Source organism: Alligator mississippiensis, chromosome 5 (assembly GCF_030867095.1).
Source record: "Alligator mississippiensis isolate rAllMis1 chromosome 5, rAllMis1, whole genome shotgun sequence".
Classification (NCBI taxonomy): domain Eukaryota; kingdom Metazoa; phylum Chordata; order Crocodylia; family Alligatoridae; genus Alligator; species Alligator mississippiensis.
In genome coordinates this window covers 83964931-83978644 of record NC_081828.1, presented here as the reverse complement: position 1 = coordinate 83978644, position 13714 = coordinate 83964931, and the positions used below count along the sequence as shown (strand labels likewise).

Genomic DNA, 13714 nt, shown 5'->3' with positions numbered 1-13714 from the left:
AATGATTTCTACAGCAGCAAAAATTTACCAAGGGCACTAATCCTATCTGCACCCCCATCTCCTCTTTAAATAATACCTTGTGGTATTGTTTGTACACTGATACCTCCCGGGGACAATGCTTCTTCAATAAAACTGCAAATCCTTCCTTTAAATCAAAGGGTGAACGCGGGGTGCTAGAATTAGGAAACGGAGGCCGAATACCTCCTAAGTATTCAAACCTCGCTGCTTTAAAAGGACAATACTGGGGCTATGGCTCCCACGCCTACCATAAAATCCCTGCCAAAGGAAAAAGTATCTGCTATCCGGCAATGCTAAAACCCTCTACGTCCTTCGCCACGCACCTTCCATGGGGCAGGTGGCGAAACAAGAGGGATTTGCAAGAAAGCCGTGATATAGTAGACAAATATCAAAAAGCTCAACTTACCAAGGGAGTATTACTCAGGTGTTCCCTTGCAAGTATGCTCCCAGGAATAGGCACTGTGTGTCTTAAAAAATTCACGTTATGCCTCCAAGCTGTGATAAAAATCATGGCTCACTAATTCAGCGAAGGTTACAAAGACCTCTCAAAGGCCGTTGCTGCCTTGGCTAACACCCAAGAAGAACTCCGACAAATGGTAATTCAAAACCGTATAGCCCTTGATTTTCTCCTTGCTGCTCAAGGGGGAGTTTGTGCGGTTATTGGACCAAAATGTTGTGTATGGGTTAACAGCTCTTTTACCATAGTTCAAACCCACCTCAATAATGCAGCTGTACATATCCAAAAAGCCGAAGATGTAGCTAAAATCCCCAAAGATGCATCTCTTAGCTGGCTTACTAACTGGTTCTCTTCCCTTACAGGATGGCTTAGACCTTTTATACTAAGTATAATTAAAATAGTTATAACTATAGTCTGCCTGTTATGTTGTTTCCAGTGTTTATGCTCTCTAGGACAACAGTTTATACAAAGGCAAGTAAAAATGTATGGTCAGTTTGTACAAATATCCAGCATCAATCATCAAAACCTAACCCCACAAGAAGTTGAATACCTAAAAGTGTGTTCCAAAATTCCCTCTAGAAAATTAGAACAAAGGGAGGACCTGTGGTGAGCATGTTTGTTATTACCCTGAAATAAAATAGTTTTCTGATAGCATACTGTTAACAATAATTTGAATTATTAAGAAGTATTAGCTTTACAGCTGAATACAAGGCATGACCTGTGGCCTAGCAATGCAGCTGACCACAAGGCAGAATGATACCTAAGCCTTTGCTTGTGTCAAGTAATCATTTTAACTGTATTAAACATTTTCTGAGTTAAAAAGTAGATCTGTGTCTGTGTGCTGAAAAATCAGCTACAGCAAGAAGTAAAATAAGACAGGGAAGCCATTGTTCTGGGTGCAGTGGTTGTATCCTTGAGAAGCATCTACTACTGTGTAAAGTTTTGCTAACATATTATAACGTTACTGTTACTTAACTTTTAGCTTTTAAAAAAAGTGCTAGTTCAGCTTAATAGAAATATGCTGTTACAAAGATTTGTAAAGCACCGCCCAAATATTGCTTTTTTGTTAACCCTGTAAGTCTTGCCTTATTGTAATAAGTATAAAAGATCGCCTCACCCTTTAAGAGGGGCCATTTTGCCTTTTGCTGGCTTTATGGTCTTTGCTCGAGCAAATAAACAGCTGTCTGTCTTTACCCGCATTGTCTGTCTATCAAATTACAGCTAGACAACGAACCTTAGGGAGATTTCTCCCACCACACTGGGGATAGCTGAGCCTGGTGTTTGTAGTGCAGCATGAACGAGGCATGGGAGCTGGGGCACTGGGCCCTCACTGGCTGCCAGGCTGAGCCCTTCCTCCTTCCCCCTGCCCCCGAAGCTGCATCCTGCTGTCTGCTTCACAGGCCATCTGATTCTGATTTTAGGTCAGTTCAATGGTAGTTCCTCTGTTAAGAGATTCCTTTGGCCCCAGGGTAATGCCTCCATGGTTCCCTCCAACCCCACCCACTAAACTGCCGCAGGAGGCGTGCTCAGCCCAGCACATAGTGCCAGTAAAGGATCCTGTGACCACTGTGTAAGCTTGGCCAAGAGCCTGGGTCCTCCCATGTATTCCTCGCTGCTGGCAGGCTTTAAAAGCGTCTGCCAAACTGGCATAGTTAGACACGCTTTTGGCAGTGGAGTCCTTCAGAACCAAGCAATGGACCTGCACCAATACCTTTGTCTCTCCTTTGGTGAGCATCCTATGGTTTTCATGTAGCACCCTTGGCAAGGAAAGATGGATCAGGACAGCAGCCCCCAAACCTGGCAACTGAGGGGCATTGACAGCTTTTCCACTCCCCCAGCAAATGGGGATGACTACAACTGTATGCTGGGAGAGGCCCTATGTCTCTGCAACAGGCAGGGGCTAAGTGATGCCATGCCAGATTGGTCTGCACGTGGGGCAGTGCCCCAGGGAGGATCCCAGCTGGCCTGCTTGGGGGGGTACTGTCCCAGGCAATGCCGTGCAGTCTGCTCTGTGTATGTTAGGGAGAGAGCTATGGGAGGGGACTGGGTCAGTGTGGGATGTAGCTCTGAAAACTGGCCCCTGCTGTACCAGAGATGGGTTGTGGATGTGGTTAGCGCAGCCCTGTTGAGTTGGCCAGAGTCCATCCTGCTGGCTCTACAAGAAGGAGGTGTCATGGTCCCTGATGCAATGCTGCTCCTGATGTTTCGTTCTTTGTCTCCTCCAGCTGCCTACCTTGGAGTTGTCACCTCCTCAGGTAGGTGAAGCTGTTTGCTATGCATCTCCCTTGGCAGCCTCTGGGCCAGCACCAGGAACTCTCTGGTTTTAGGAGTGAGGAAGTGGGGATGAGGCCACTGGGAGGATGAGCTGACCCTTAAGGAGAAACAATTCCCCTAAAGTGAAAAAGGTTAATGCAAACTTTTAGCCTTGTAAGGCACAAAGGCAGCAAACCTGGAGCCAGTGGGTAACAGGGAGGTGGAGGGGACAGGATAGGGATCCAGCCCACCGGGCTCTGCCCTGACGTACCAGACCAGTTATTTCATTTCTTTGCTCAGTGCTGAGAGTTTGTCGGACTCAAGGAAGTGCAGGAACAGGGAGTTAGGATTCCTGGGGTCTGTCTTGGTTCTGGTGGGGAGTTGGGCCTGGTGGTTACAGGGAGGCAGGTTCTATCTGCAACTGTACAGAGCTCCCTGTGCATCAGGGGTGAGTGGCTTCTTGTCTCTGTGCCTCAGTTCCCTCCCTCACCCCCCTCAAGCAGCACATTTTCTGTTTCTATCTGGTGTGGAGAGAGGCATTCACTTAGAGGACTAGCAAGCTCCTTCAGTATCTTTGGGGGAGGGGATTATGCAGAACACTGAAGTGTGAGAGGAGGGGCAAACAAAATTGGGGTGGGGAGGGGTTGGCATCTTACTCCTGCTCTGTACACTCCCCAGGAGCCACCCCTGGTGCCCTGTTCATTTCTCCTCCCTGCCCAGGCACACTATGTGGGGTAGGGTTGTGCCTGCCATAGCGAAGACTCTGCGTGGAGCGTGCCATTCCATTCATCCCATGTCCCCAGATACACTACTGGGTGAGAGGCTGCACCTGCCTGGTTCCTATGGCCAAGCAGGGCAGGGCTATTCCTGCTGTGGCAGAAAGCCAGGGTGTGGGGAGTGATTCCAGCGTCCCCTCTAAGATGGTGCCTGGTGCTGGTACCTTGCTACCCTCTGGCCCTCCAGTTATACCATTGCATTCATCAGGGATCACACTGCCTAGCAAATGCATTCCCTGACAACTCCGTGTGCTGTGCGGGTCCTATCTTCCCATTGATTCCCTCCTGGTGGGATTGCTGCATCCAGGGCAAGAGTCCCGCCACCTGTGTTTTCTGTGTCAGAGGTCAGGCTGGTGCCAGGACCCTGTGCCGGACGAGTGGAAGTGCTTGTGAATGGACACTGGGGCACCGTGTGCACTGAAGGCTGGGACAAGACAGATGCAGAAGTCGTGTGCAAGCAGCTGGGTTGCGGGATGGTCAAAGAAGCCTTCAGATCTGGCCTAGGTGCTGGATCCAGTCCCATCCTGATGACAAACGTGGTGTGCCAAGGGACAGAGAAGTCACTGAAACACTGCCACTTTGAAGAACCTGAGGACTGTGACCATAGCCAGGATGCAGGGGCTCGGTGCCAAGGTGAGGCCTGCAGGGCAGAGCGAAGGCCCTGAGACTGGAGGGGAGAGCTTGGCTTTTATGGGAAAGCCTTGTCAGTTGCACTGCCAGCCAGGGCAGGAGGTCGCAGTCTATGGGACTTGCCTGGGGCAGGGCAGAGGTTGGGCTTTATTCCCCATCCCACATCATGTACAGGGTCAGAGTCCAACCACCTCTGCTGTCATGACCGGAGTGTTGGTCATTTCCAGGAAAACAGCCTCCCATTACAAAATAAACAAGACTTACCAATGCCCTCTCTAAGAATTGCAACAGAGCAGCAGCCACAAGATAGATGAATGAGCAGGACCTTCACAGACTGCCAGGGCCCTTGCATGCAAAGCTATGGAAAGGTCAATGGCAAGATCCTTTGACCCTGGGATCAAGGGCTGGGATCCTATGACCCCAGGTGACTTCCTGCCCTTGGGGCAGCGGGCTGGACTCAATGATCTCCCAAGGTCCCTTCCAGCCCTAATGTCTATGAAATCTATGAAGAGAGCCCCTGAGCTTTCAAATGCAGACAGCAAGGTTGCAATGGGGATGGCCCCCTTGTGTACTCCCCAACCTTCCCAGTCCTGTGCCCTGAGCCCTTCATTGCAAGCTGGGGTAACCAGTTCATGTTCCTTGGGAGCCATCTGGCAACTTGTTCAGAGAAGGGAGCAGAGCCCATGCACACAGTAGTTCAGCAAGCTGTCTCATGCTGCACTAGTGGAAGTGCTTGCAGGCACAGCCTTGGAGATAACAGGCACAGAACCCTTGACTGGGTCTTTATGGAATTGCATAAAACCCCCATGATTTCATGGTTTCAAAGGGGACAAGACCCTGGATTTCAGTGCCTGTAACTGTCTCCTTCCAACAGGGTTAAATGAGTAAGAGACATTATTTTGTAAGAACAAGACAGATTATTCACGTATGGAAAGAAAGTGTCTTTGATTCATAAGACATACAAAAAACTAGAACTCTAAAGCAGGAGAACATTTGGCTTCAGATCTGAGGCAGAACACATGAATTTGACTTTTACTTGGGGTATCAGAAATTTGGCTTCCAGAACCTTTAGTTTTCTAAGTCCTTTAGGGGGCAACTGTCAAACAATTTACTTAAAAGTTATAGTCCTCCACGTACACGCTTTCTGGAACCAGAGAGAAAGAGTCAGTGTCCTTAACAGGAAGTTCATGGAAGACTCAACTGAAAGCTTAACAAGAGTCAGAAAACCCTCTTCAAGTATGGGAGCTCTGATTCCTGAGAAAGGTGGCCCTCATAATTAAAGAAGGTGAACTTCAGCCTCCACTTATCTGAGATTAACTAAAGAAGTTGCCTCACATTTTTGGAGAGAGATATTGGTTTCCTGTTCTGCCTGACTTTAAAAAGGAAGCAAAGCTTGGAATAGGTGAAGAGATGAGTGACGATATCCTGATTAAAGACCAGAAAATCTTGACTGTGATGAGGCAGACTTGGTGCCCCGTCACAAGTACATTGAAGGCATATTTGACATGCTTCTCAGTCAGAACTCCTGAGCTTGATGTCTGGCTCTGAAAGGGCAGTGATATTCAATGGTTAGATTAGGGGCTTGGAGCAGACCTCAGGATTCTGTTCCTGGCTCTGGTAAATCAGTCTCTGAAGCCCCTTTAATAGTTGTCTTGATGTCTCCTTGATCACTTCTCTCCCCTCTATCTGCAGCTGCAGAGTACACAGTGCTGCCTGTCCGACTGGTAGGAGGTGCCACACGCTGCCGTGGGCAGGTGGAAGTTTACCATAAGAATCGCTGGGGCGCTGTCTGTGGGTATGGCTGGGACCTGACCGATGCCAAAGTGCTGTGCCGGCAGCTGGCCTGTGGGAGACCACAACGCATCACCAACCGCTGCAGCAATTTCCACTCCAGCTCAGACACTGTCTTGCTGGGCCAGCTGGAGTGCACTGGAAAGGAGGACTCCTTGACCCATTGCCAAAACCAGTCCTGGGAGAAACTGCCCTGTCCCAGCTACCTGCATGCTGGGGTTGTGTGCCGAGGTGAGAAAGCAAAACTGGTACTTAGCCCTGAGGCAGCATCTCCCTCCACTCTGGCTGCCTAACCCCCTAGCCCCCCAGCATGGAGTCCCAGCACTCCATTGAGCTTTGCCCTGAGCATCAAATGGGAGTCCCTTAGAATAAACATGTCACAGGCTAGCAGAGCCTAATTTTCCCTCCCTCCCCTCTGCAACAGGCATGGCTCTAGCAGGCCAGGCTTGAGGCATCCAGGAGCAAGAATGCCCCTGACCCTTAAGGTCCCTTGGGCTTTTTAAGGTACTGTACAAAGCTACCCTGAGTGAACACAACAGTAGCTTCTCACCTCACAGCTAGGTGAGGAGCACTGAATGCAAATACCAGTGCCAGTGGCAATTCAAGGAAAAGGCCAGCATCAGTGGGGGCCCTTCTGTTCAGCTAGGCCATGCACCCTGGAGGCAGCATATCACTGGGCCCCCTCCCAGCTCTCTCTCCCTTTCTCTGCAGAACCCTTTGCACTGAGGCTTGTGGATGGCCCACGGGCCTGCTCTGGGCGACTGGAGGTACAGCATGATGGGGAGTGGGGCACGGTATGTGATGATCACTGGGCCATGCCGAATGCAGAGGTAGTGTGCAGAGAGCTGGGCTGTGGCCAGGCTGAGCCAGTATCCCAACTGGTGTGGGAGAGGACCCGCTTTCGCCAGGGCACTGGGAGGATCTGGCTGGATGATGTCCGTTGCAAAGGTGAGGAGAAGACCCTGCAGAACTGTGCCCACCGCATCTGGGGCTACCATGACTGCAGCCATCGTGAGGACATCAGCGTAGTCTGCCAGGTGCGTGCCCACAGCCAGGGAGATATGGCACTCCCAGGGTTCTGGAAGAGGAGTGAGCCATGATGATTAAAGCAGCAGGGCACTGGGGGTCTCAGCACTGGGGTTTGTGTTTAGAACCACAGAATCAGAGGGCTAGAAAGGGTCTTCAGGGTTATCTGGTTCAACCTCCTGCAAGAATGTGATTGACTACTGCTAAATCATCCCTGTCCAATGCTTATCCAGCTTTCTCTTGAAAACCTCCAATGAAGGAGCTTCCACAACTTCCAAAGGGCAGCTGATTGAATGCCTCACTGTTCTAGCATTAAGGAAGTTTTTTTTTTCTTGAGATCTAATCTTAACCTACTTTGCTGAGATTCAAAGCCATTGAAATCCTTTCCCGTTTCATGTTATTTACACACTTTATTAGGAAGCTCTCTATTCCAAATCATTAACAAACATGGTAAATAGCACTAGACCCAGACAGACCCCTTTAGAACCCCATAAGAAGCCTCTTGCTAAGCCTCCTGCTATTCTGACATGGATCCATTTATCAATACCCTTTGTTTGTAGTTATCAAGCCAATTATACATCTACCTCTCAGTAATTTTATCTAGTCCAAATATCCCCAGTTTACTCTTGAGAATGTCACGTGGGACTTTATCAAAAGCCTTACTGAAGTCCAAGTACACTATGCCCACTGCATTCCCTTCATCAATTCGACTAGTTACTTTGTCAAAGAAGTAAATCAAGTTGGTTTCGCATGATTTGTTAGCAACAAATCCAGGCTACCTGCTAGTTGTCACTGGTTTCTCTTCCAGATGTTTAGAAATTGACTTCTTTATAATTTGCTCTAGTAACTTCCTGGATATTGAAGCCAGGCTGACCAATCTGTAATTCCTTGGGACCTCCTTTTCCCCTTTTAAAAAATGAGCATTATGTTAGCCCTTTACCTGTCCTCAGGAATCTCATCTGTGTCCCATGATTTTGAAAATATTAAAAATGGCTCCAAGATCCCTTCTACTAGTTCCTTCAGAACATGGGAGAATTTTCATTAAGGTCTTGCTGACTTAAATTAATTCACAATAATAAAACATTCTTTAAAAATCTCTTTAGTTATCATCGCCCTCAGTCTTTTCCCTTCTTTGTCTATACACATTTTAGTAGCTGTCTGGTTGCAAGGTTTTGTTTTGGGGGGTGGGGAGGGGAAGGAGGATTTGTGAAGATCAAGACAAAGTATCTGTTGAAGTGTTCCCTTTCCAACTTCTGTTAATAGCATACCTGAGCTAGTAAGCAGTGGACTCATAGCTTCCTATATCTTTTTCTTCCATCCAACCAGTAATATAACTGAAGGGGGCAATTGGGTCAAAAGCCCCTGGCACTGCCTTCGTTGTGAGGGTACAAAAGCAGGTGCTGCTGCAGTGGCAGCTGACTGCACTATCACCATTGGCACAGCAGGAGTTGGTACTACCCCATGCATTGTTGGCTGCTTCAGGAGTGGATCTGTTCTGCTGTGCCTCTGTCTTCAACACATTTTCAGAACCCCTGCATGTTGTCCTTAACTTCCCTGGCCAGATATAAATAATTTTTTCTTTGCTTTCCTGCTTTGGTCCCTGCAATTTTTTACTATTTCTTAGATTTCATGGACATTAGGGCTGGAAGGGATCTCGCAAAATCATTGAGTCCAGCCACCTACCCAAGGGGCAGGAAGTCAGCTAGGGTCAAAGGATCCCAGCAAGATAAGCATCCAAATGTTTCTTAAGAGTCCAGAGTAGGTGCTTGCACCACTTCTGGGGGGAGTTTGTTCCAGGCCTTGGGGGCTCAGACAGTAAAGTTTTTCCTTATGTCCAACCTAAAATGGTCTTGGAGGAGTTTGTGACTGTTGGACCTTGTCACCTCTTGGGGTGCTCTGGTGAACAGGTGTTCCCCCAGATCCTGATGCACACCCCTTATATACTTATAGGCTGCCACTAAGTCACCCCTGAGCCTTCACTTCTCCAGGCTGAAGTGCCCCATGGCTCTCAGCCTCTCTCCATAAGGCCTGTTATCTTGCCCTCTGATCATGTGCATGGATCTCCTGTGGACTCTTTTCAAGCTTCTCCATGTCCTTTTTGAATTGTGGAGCCCAGAACTGGATGCTGTACTCCAGCTGCAGCCTCACCAAGGCTGAGTACAATGGGAGGATAACATACTGAGACTTGTTTGAGAAGCATCGGTGGATGCAAGCCAGAGTTTTGTTCGCTTTGCCAGCTACAGTATTGCAATGGTGGCTCATGTTCATCTTGTGGTCAATCATGCTCCCCAAGTCTCTTTCGGTCATGGTGCTAGCGAGTATAGCACTGCCGAGCCTATAGGTGTGATGCGGGTTTTCTTCCCCAAGGTGGAGTACCTTGCATTTCTCCATATTGAATGCCATCAAGTTTTCATCTGCTCCCCTTGCAAGCCTATCGAGGTTGCCCTGGATCACCAGCCTATCCTCAAGTGTGGATGCTTTTCCCCAAAGTTTGGTGACATCTGTGAACTTGGCCAGTCCGCTTCTGACACCAGAATCCAGATTGTTTATAAAGACATTAAAGAGTACAGGTTCGAGAACGGAGCTTTGGAGGACAACACAGGTCACTGAGTGCAATGTTGATTCAGTTCCGTCAACTACCACCCTCTGGGTCTGACCTCGGAGCCAGTTCCCCAGCCATCAGACTGTAGTGCAGCCAAGGCCGTAGTTGGCCAATTTTTCCATGAGGACATCATGGGACACCAGGTCAAAGGCTTTTTTAAAGTCCAGATATATGATATCAACCTCTTCCCCTTTGTCCAGGTGATGTGTTACCTGGTCATAGAAGGAAATGAGATTGGTCAATTTTTTCCAAGATCTTTCCAGGGATTGAGGTCAAACTCATTGGCCTGTAGTTTCCCAGATCTTCTTTTCTCCCTTTCTTGAAGCTAGGCACCAAATTGGCCCTCTTCCAATCTTTAAGTACTTTGCCTGAGCGCCACGAGTTCTCAAATAACTTTGCCAGTGGCCGTGCTGTGATGTCTGCCAGTTCCTTAAGCACGCTTGGATGCAGTCTATCAGGACCAGCTGATTTGTGGGTGTCCAGCCTCTCAAGGTGTTCCTTTACAAGGTCTACGCCAATGATGGTCATATATTCACCCTCACCCTGGCCATCCCACATCATGTTAGGCATGGTGGTCCCTTTGGACTGTTGAATAACCGACGCAAAGTAATCATTAAGCAGGTTGGCTTTTTCCTGGGTGTCAGTTGTCAGCTTTTGGTTTAGCAGGGGTCCAGTGTTACCCTTGTTTTTCTTCTGACTCCCCACATATCTGGAGAAGGACTTTTTATTGTCCTTGATTCGTGTAGCCAGTTGGAATTCAGTTACAGCCTTGGCTTTCCTGGTTCGCTCCCTACAGGTGTGGACCAGTGCAGAATACTCCTCCTTAGTGGTGTTTCCTGTCTTCCATCCTTTATAAGCCTCACTTTTTAGATGTAGGAGGTCCACAAGTTCCCTGGTGAGCCAAGGGAGTTGCTGTGCCCTTTTACCATCTTTTCTATAGGTTGGTATGTACTTCCCTTGTGCTTCTAGGTTCGCTTCCTTTAGGAACAACCATTCATCATGAACTCCTTTTCCTTGCAACTCATGGCCTCCCAGGGCATTGACAACAAGGCTCATGAGCTTTTCAAAGTCAGCTTTCCTAAAGTCGAGCACTTCTGCACTGCTGACTGACTTGCCAGCTTTGCCATGGATAGTAAAAGTGATCAGCTCATGGTCACAGTCTCCCAGCTTCCCTTCGATTCTTAGGTCGCTGACTAGATCATCCCTTTTGGCCAGTACCAGATCCAGCAGTGCCTTACCTCTTGTCATCCCATAAACTTCTTGAGCATGAACAACGTATGCCCCCGGCAGTTGGGAGGGCACAGCAGCACTGCCAGTGGTGGGAGCACAGTGGCAGTAAGCAGGGAGCTCCCACAGATGCCCCTGGCACTGCTGGGTGGGGAGGTGGCAAGCACCGACCAGGGGTCAGCAACCACCCAGAGATGCCGTCAGCAGCAGCAGTGGCAACCAGCAGTGATCGCTGACTGCCCACAGACGCCACCAGAGGTGTCAGTGGTGAGGGCGGGGAGGGGGTTGGTGAGGGGCAACTGCCCACAGGCACCGTCGACAGTGTTGGCGGTGCCTTTTCATAGGGGGTGCACTGCCTGCACGTACCCCTTACACATTGCCAATGTTCTTGAGACAGGTAGAGCTTATCCACTCATGTGAGGAAGCTTTGTGACTGATCGGACTTGGCTGAGTGCTCTTCCCATGAGATGTCCAGGTAGCTGAAGTCTCCCATGACAACCATGCACCAAGAATGTGCAGCCTCAGCCAGTTCCCTGGTGAATTCATGGTCAAGCTCTTGTTCCTGATTTGGAGGTCTGTAGTAGACTTCTACCATTGTATCACTTTCACCACGTTCCCCTCATATTTTAACCCTGAGGGTCTCCAGTTGTCCTCTATGGGTGCCAATCCCAGCTTGTAGGGACATGTAGCTTTTCTTGACATAGAGAGCTACACCCCTGCACCTTTTTTCAGCATGATCTCTCCTGCACAGGGTACAGCCATCTCTACTTGTGGTCCAGGGCCAGTGCCCTGGTTGTCCACTGCTGGTTATACTAGTGCTACCATGTTAAAATACCATGTTCTTGTTGAGCATCCAGTACTGAGCCTTTTAGAAACTGCCATGCCACTTCAGCCTCTTTATCCTTCAGGCTATCTACCCATGGGACCTTCCTGACTATTTCCCTGAGTAGGTTGAAATCCATGCCCTTTTGAAATCCATTATCTTAGTTCTGCACACCTCATGCTTTCCCTGTCTTAGACTCCTGAATTCTATCATATGGTGATCACTTCCTTCTAAGTTCCCAAATACCTTCACCTTCTCAATAATTGCATCCTGACTAGTCCGATAGATGATCCCCTACTCACCTCCTCAGCTTTCTAGAAGTGGAATTGTCCTCTACACATATTAGGATAATATTTGACCAACAGATATTGGCGAAGTTAAAATCCCCCCCTCACTACCATCACATATTTTATGCATAATCTTGTTACCTCCCTGAAGAGTGCATCATTCACCTTTTCTTCCTGACTTGAAGTTCTGTAGTAGACCCTGACCATAATATCATCTCTATTCTTTCCTCACATTTTCTTTAGCCAGGGATACTCAAATTTTCTGCCTTCTTCCTTTTGGACCTGGAACCAAGCATATATATTTTATGTATAGTGTGATACCACCTACTTTTCTCCCCAAATCTGATGTTCTAAAACAGAATATACCCCTCACATTGATATTCCAGTCATGGGAATTGTCCCACCAAGCCCCTGTAATGCTAATGAAGTCATAGTTTTCTTTACAGACCATGATTTCGAGGTCATTCTGCTTATTCCCTACATTCCTTGCATTTGTGCCCATACAGCTAAAGAACTTTGCATTTTGACCTACCCATTTTTCTCGCACCTCTGTTTGTTCTTCTGTGGCTCTCTATATCTTCCACAAAAATAGACTTCTAATCCCAGTCCCTCTTCTCCCTGAATGGAATTGCACCATAGCTGGAAGGCTTTGTTCACTATCCCTTGCAGAATATAGTTTAAAACCTTCCATATCAAGCTATGGTGTGCATGCATGTGGGGCTAGAGCAAACACTTTTAGGATAAAATTAATGGGCAAATTGTTGCCTGCATAAATAGGGGACTGGTCTTGGTGGCCTGGGAAACCACCTGTATTCCTTTCCTCACCTCTGGGAAGGGGTTTGGAACTGATGGTGAGAGCAGGGAGTTGAGCTGGGAGGCAGGACTTCTGAGTTTGTTCTGTTTCAAGCTGGGGGTAAGCAAGGAGCTCTAACTGTTAAAGCCAGCGGGGTGGGGGCTGGAAGCCATAATCCCTGGGGTTTATTTTGAGAAGGAGTTGGAACTAAGTTTCGGCCATGCTGGGCCACAGGAGCATTCTGTATTGGGCAGGGTTCCCACGATTGCCCAGGTCCATGTGGCGGGGTTCTTCACCACGTATATCCTCTTCCTTCTGCAGGTTAACTGAGCCACCCATGGCTCCATCCCTGCTTCTTCAGCCTCCCTCTGATACTCACTGCTTCAAGCTTCTGCCAGTAGCTTCAGTGCACCCAGAGCCCCAAACCCTGCCAACAAGCATATCCAGGACCCAAAAGTGCCATTGCCAGGCTTGTGCCTTGCTGCCCTCTTGTGGTAGCAAGGAGCTATATGGAAATATTCATGCAAACACAGGAGCGGGATTCCCACCTGAGCAAAACCCTTCTTACCCCCCATGTATGGCCTCTTCCCCCCTTTCCTGCAGATACGAATAAAGATCGGGATCTCCAGGTGACTTCCAGGCATCTGATTTAGATATTGATGAGTTCTCTGGACTGCAAAAAAGTGGCCCAGACCTCACTCAGTGCTTCTTCAGGCTAAGTTGGTTCTCACACACTCTGCTCAGTAAGTACAGGCCCAGATTTCCTCTCCCCAGCCCCCTCTCCTGCCTAGCTCAGATGCACACAGTGCTGAAAGGTGCTGAGTGAGGGCCTCAGACTTCATTCAGCTGCTGCATCAGGTTGAGCTTACTCAGACATATTCAGTTCTGTGATAGGACCCCAGGCCTCACCTTAGACAGGCTCAGTGTTGAGTACAGAGTTCATGGGTCATCCCAGGCTAAATTAGCATAAACACACTGCACAGGCTGGATAGACATCCGTGGGGAGTGGCGGGATGGGGGGCGTGGAGGGG

General features: G+C 48.5%; 1 protein-coding gene across 1 annotated transcript; it reads left to right on the top strand.

Annotated features, from left to right (window-relative positions):
• Window positions 1-2099: 2099 nt before the first annotated feature.
• Window positions 2100-13316, top strand: LOC109282580 (CD5 antigen-like). The gene is made up of 6 exons (XM_019485024.2): window positions 2100-2202; window positions 2701-2730; window positions 3847-4137; window positions 5827-6156; window positions 6637-6962; window positions 13005-13316. The coding sequence occupies exons 1-6, from the start codon at window positions 2169-2171 to the stop codon at window positions 13011-13013; spliced, it is 1020 nt and encodes a 339-aa protein (XP_019340569.1). The 5' UTR covers window positions 2100-2168; the 3' UTR covers window positions 13014-13316.
• Window positions 13317-13714: the final 398 nt, after the last annotated feature.